The sequence below is a fragment of the Felis catus genome, chromosome B2 (genome assembly GCF_018350175.1).
Source record: "Felis catus isolate Fca126 chromosome B2, F.catus_Fca126_mat1.0, whole genome shotgun sequence".
NCBI lineage: Eukaryota > Metazoa > Chordata > Mammalia > Carnivora > Felidae > Felis > Felis catus.
Window position 1 is genome coordinate 39,371,140 of NC_058372.1, and position 5,567 is coordinate 39,376,706.

At 57.3% G+C, this 5,567-nt stretch overlaps 1 protein-coding gene across 2 annotated transcripts; it reads right to left on the reverse strand.

The window, feature by feature from the left end:
• Positions 1–4,732, reverse strand: TREM2 (triggering receptor expressed on myeloid cells 2). Of its 2 annotated transcripts, XM_003986128.6 has the most exons (5): positions 4,546–4,722; positions 2,762–3,112; positions 1,290–1,380; positions 395–588; positions 1–298 (listed from the first exon to the last, which is right to left on the reverse strand). In XM_003986128.6, the coding sequence occupies exons 1-5, from the start codon at positions 4,583–4,585 to the stop codon at positions 282–284; spliced, it is 693 nt and encodes a 230-aa protein (XP_003986177.2). In that variant the 5' UTR covers positions 4,586–4,722; the 3' UTR covers positions 1–281. The 2 variants fall into 2 exon arrangements, with proteins under 2 accessions (XP_003986177.2, XP_019686142.2); XM_019830583.3 differs by lacking the exons at positions 1–298; positions 395–588 and adding an exon at positions 595–1,087 and having other exon boundaries at positions 4,546–4,732.
• Between the last annotated feature and the right edge of the window lie 835 nt (positions 4,733–5,567).

The window sequence follows — 5,567 nt, forward strand, 5'->3', positions numbered from 1 at the left end:
GCCAAAGAGAAGTCTTGGATTTATTTGTGAGAGTGTTTAATAACCAATGCCTACAAGTTGGTGAATGTCCTTCCCACTTCCCAGGTGAGCCCGCACACACACACACACACACACACACACACACACCTCTGTTTCCAGGGGCCAGGGGAAGCAGGGTGTGGGCAGGGTGACCTTTCACCAAAGCAGAACCATGAGTCTTGGTGGCTGAGGGGCAGGTGTGCAGGCCGGGGTGGTCCCAGCAGACCTCTCCCGGGGCCTCTCTTCCCATGCTGGGTCTTCTCTCACGTGTCTCTCTGCCCTGCAACCGACCGCGTGCTCACACAGCCCCTCTGAGCCCCACCTCGCCACCCCTGCCCAGTCCACCCCCATCCACCACTGCGCTCTGGAAGCTCACCTGTTAGGGTCTGGAGCTGGTAACCTGGGTCACGGCTGCAGTCCAGCCCACCGGCCCGGGGCGTCCCCAGTTTCTGCCCATGCCAGGCCGCAGCCCAGAGAGCACTGGCTGCTAAAAGCTTGCCCAGAAACATGCAGGCCAAGAGGAAAAGGATGGGAGTGGGTGGAAAGGGGGTATCCTCTTCTGAGAGACCCCTTGAAGACACAAGGAGGACATGAGGGAGACCTTGGGGTGGCCTACACACTGGAGTCTGCCCACCGAGAAGGACCGGGGAGATACCAGGTGCTTTCAGGGGCCTAGAATAGCTCCCCACCCAGCACCATCCCTGGGATGAGGCTTGAGGGAGCCTGTAGTCAGGAGACCTGAGTTCTAGGTACGGATCTACCTGCTGAGTGCGTTTAAACACATCACCTTCCCTTGCTGAGCAGTTTCCTGCTGTGCATAATAGTATAGTCTGGGGTGTGTGTGTGTGTGTGTGTGTGCGCACATGTGCACTCCATGGTTATACTAACAGTATTTTAACACCAGTACATGGGAATGAACCAATCAGAGCTGATCCTACCAAAGGAGCAGGTATGGGAGTGGGGTCTCAGTTTTGTCCTAAAACCCTTATTATTGCTGAATTGTGGGGATGTCCAAGGGTGGCCAGGGAAGGGATGAGAGGCTGACCATTCAGGAGTCTTGGAGCAGCAGCTATGTATAAAAAAAGAATTTCAGCATGTTAACAACCGGCAGGGCCACACCAACACGCAATGGCTGGTCGGAGGGGTGTTCAGACAGATCATCTCCAGGCCCATTTTCATGCTCTAATTGCCTTGGGATTTGTAGCTCTAGGACCCCAGCCCCCATCCCATGCCTGGGCTCTGCAGGGTGGAAGTCTGCCCCACCTCTGTACCTGGACCTGCTGCGTTCCACCTGGGCATCCTCGAAGCTCTTGGACTCTTCAGGGATCCAGAGACCTCCAGGGTCCAGGTGATCAAGGGGGTCTGTGGGAGACAGAGCCTATGAGCTTCTAGCCCCTCCTCCTTGAGGCAGCCAGTCACAGTGGGGAGCACCCATCTGGATGCCACGAGGCCCCCGAGGCTCTGGCCTGGAGCAGATCAGGTCATTAACCTCTCTGAGCCTCGGTCTCCTCACCTGTTAAGTGGGGTGATAGTGTTGCAGGATTCAGTGAGATCATCCTGTATGGCTAAGTGCCGAAACCACAACTCCCAACCCCCAACACACCTTCCTTTGGGAAGGTCAAATGGATGAATGGATGTATTTGAAAGTTCTGTGTGAACTGTCAAGCTGTCTACACCAGCCACGGAGTATTATTATTATAATGTTATTTTCCTGCCACCCTCTTGGGAGTTGGCTGAGGCTTAGGCCCTAATAGGGCTGAAAATCTGTGTCTCCTTGGCCCCTACTGCCACCTTTGCATGTAAAAAAGTGGTGGCCATGGGGCTTGGGTCTAGGGCAAACCGTCTCCCCTCCCCTCCCCACCTTAGACCTTCGATGAATGGCTCATTTCCATCATAAGGGGCCATGTGGTGGGGGAGGATTTGAGAAGAGGGAGAGTCAGAAAGGGGACACGAACCCCCAGATTTGTTCTCCTTTGGGATACATAGTGTTCTGGAGACACAGGCAGAAGGCTTTCCTGGAGGGCATCCCTGTGCAAAGCCTGGGGCGGGGGGGACCGCCACTGCCACCCTGTGTCACCTGGCATGAGGATCCCAGGTCAGCTCAGCAGCAGGAGGCTGGGGTGTGGGCTGTCACTTACCCCCAAGCATGTTTAACTCTGTCGCCTCACTGATACGCCCTGGGAGCCCTGTGGGGGCAGCGGGACAAACATCATCATCTCCATTTAAAGATAAGGAAATGGAGGCCCGGAGAGACGAAGCACATCACCTGGGGTCACAGGCAGTGTCCCTTCTTAGGGCTTGTTTTCTGTACCAGGTCAGTGCTTGATTTATGTTTGCAGGTCCTTTGGATAATTGGGTGAGGGAGTAAACGAACCTCCCACCACTCACTCCTTAAGGACCACTGTACAGTGCTCACATCCCAACTGGATGCCGAATGGATAAAGCTATGGGGAGAGGCAGGAGTGCAAGCAGCTCACTGGGTGCCTTGTGCAAATTAGAGCCCAGAATCCTTCCTGTAAGCGATGCAGGGAGTGCAGCCTGGAGCGGGGCGCCAGGGCTGGAGTGCAGTCCCCTTGCGCAGTGAGTAACCTGCACGACCATCCACAGGGGCCCTCAAGTGGGAGGGCAAGATCTGCACCGTGGGCTTCCCCAGGGTGGTCGAGAGGGCAGTCCTGTGCCCAGACCTTGGAGACACAGTCCCAGCCCAGGGGTGGCCTAGAGGTGCAGTCAGCCACCCACTCACCGGCCAGCACCTCCACCAGGACCTTCCTGAGGGTGTCGGCCTCATCACCATAGAGACTCTGGCACTGGTAGAGGCCGGCATCGTGGGCTTGAAGATTCCGCAGCGTAATGGTGAGTGTGCCCCCCAGGGCATCATCCACGATGGCCGTGCTCCCATTCCACCTCTTCAGGAAAGACAGCAGCCACGAGCGGTGGGTGCTGACGACCCGCTGGCACGTGCCCTCTTCATCCAGCTGGCGGCACCAGGCTTTGCGTCTGCCCCAGTGCTTCAAGGAGTTGTAGGGGCAGGAGACCTGCAGGGACCGGCCCGCCATGCCCTGGAATACGGTGGTGTTGTGGGCTCGGGACAGCTCTGGGGAGGAGACATTCACTCACTCTTCGCTCATTCACCAAACGTTTATTGAACACCTACTGTGCGCAGTGAACAAGGAGACAGAAGTCTTGCCCTTAAGGAGCTCAGCTTCCTGGATAAGTTGGGAGAAGGCGCACAGTCCACCATGAAACCCAGGTCCCCAGTCCGGCTTTAACACCGTTGGACTTTTACACCGTTGGGCATTTTTAAAGAACTGTCCCTCTCTGGACCTATTTCCAGAGACGTTGGCCTTGAAGTTCCCTCTGGTTCTCTTCCGCCCATTTTATCCCTATCACATGGGACCAAGACCTCTCCTCCAGGCTCTCCGTCTCAAGGGAGCGGGGCCAGTGGCCCCCTCGGGTCTGGGCTGGATACCCGCCTCCCTGCCCTGGCCATTCGTGCTCACTCTGCAGCGGCCCACGCGGGCCCTGGCTCTGCCATCTCCTCCTTCTGACCTTCAGTTCCCAGCTTCCCTATTTCTGTGGCTTTGTTCCCCTTTCAGGAGAGACTCATCTCAGAGCTATTTTGGGGGGAGACATGAGGCTGCTATTTTGGGGACGCGTCTTGGAGTGGGGGAGATAGGCTTAAAGCGTGGTCTATTGCCAGGGCAGGGGCTGCAGGGGGTATCGTCCGGAGCCCTCTGCCTCGACTTCCCCTCTCTTGGTCCTCCCTTACCCCATCCACAACCATATGGCAAAAGAGACTTGGAAGACAAGATTAGGGGGCAGGTGGCCTGCCTTTTGAAGCAGAGAGACCTGAGGGAAGAGGGAGGGGGCATCCCTCTGCCTCCAGGCAGCCCCCCATCGTCCCCCACACCACTCCCCGCTAAGAAACCTCAGGAGCAGGGCTCGGCTGGGACAGCCCCTCTGCTCACCATGTTTGCCTGTTGCCCTAGGGGAGCAAGAGGCACCTTACCCCAATGAAAAGAGGTAGTTGTGTGCAAGAACCTGGGGTGTCAACCCCCCATCTCCCTTCCAGGCCTGAGGACAAGAGGACCTTCACGTCAGCACAAGATGTACATCCTCAGCTACGGGTTGCTTTCCTCCTCTCTTTCTTCCCTCCCACCCTGCCATTCCTCCGGGGCCAGTGGTGCCTCGTCTTCGGGGCTCTTACCGGTGCCCCCCCAAACTTCCCCCGACTGCTACCTAGTGCCTGAGGTACCACCACCAGAATTCCTTCCTTTTCTTTGTGGCCAGAATCCAGCAGCCCCTCATACTCCCACGTGCATGAAGAGTCAGACAGTGGGTTCTCCTCCCGGGGAGGGAGGGAGAGTATGAAGAATGCGGGGTGAGTGGGGAAAAGCGGGGTGCAGACCATGCCGAGGACGTCAGCCGCCTTTATAGTTGGGCCCAGGGCTGCCCACCCACCCACCCACTGGATACTCAAGAAGGGGAAGGAGAGAAGGCCTGGCCAGCGGCAAGACGGGCTCCTACCTGTGACGGCCACCAGGATGAGCAGGCGGAGAGGCTCCATGTCAGGCTTCCCTGGTGGAAGGCAGACACAGGGGACCTTGTGCCAGATCTCGTCTTTCCCTTGAAGTGCGGAAAGGAGAGGGCAGGCGCGTCGAGTGCTGCCCACAGGAACTGGGCTTTCAAGGATTGAGAAATAGTCAGGACTGGGGTCTGGTTTTATGATTCAGGGAGGGGGTGCGGGGTGGGGGAGGAAGGGAGAGGAGGGGCCAGTCACTGCTGCCCAGGAGGCAGTGGGAGGCTGAGGATCCCAGACCTCTGAGAGGCCAGCCTGCCCCACTGCCCATCCCAGCCAGGGGGACCCCACATGGCAGGGGCTGGACAGTGTCCAAGGCTGTGGAGCCCAGCCCAGGGATCACAGTCCTCACTGCTGTGTCCAGACCCTGCTCCAGCTTCACTGCCTATCACACTCTGGCTGCAGCCTTGCAAGGACCAGGGGCCAGCTGGACCCTCATCTGGGGCCTCCTAGTCCTTCCCTCCAGGCCAGCATCCCTGTAGTGTAGGTAGACTTCAAGTCCTCCTTCCTCACTGCCTGTGTGTGCAACCACACCCCCCACCACAACCTCTCTGTATCTCAGTCCTTACATCTGTATAGTGGGAATAAGAATAGTGTGTAGGGTTATTGGGAGGATAACATGGATTTCTACTGGCAAAGTGCTTTAGAATAGGGCCTGACACACAATAAGCACTCAGCAAATACTAATTAGTACTATTATCCCAGTTAGGGTTGGGGGGGAAGGGGGGAGATGGGCTTTGCACAAGGGGGAGAATTTCTCTTCCACCTGCCGTCTCCTGCCCAAGCGTATCCTTTGCACAGTTGGGCGCCTCCTGTGTGCACCAGCGCACAAGGGCATTATTTTGTGCACACACACACACCTATGGGACAACACAGGATGTGACATTTGCTGGAGTTTCCAGGGCTGGAGGTGTGCTTTCTCCACAGGTGCAGGGGTGGGGTGGGGGTCCTTGAAGGGTGATCCAGGCAC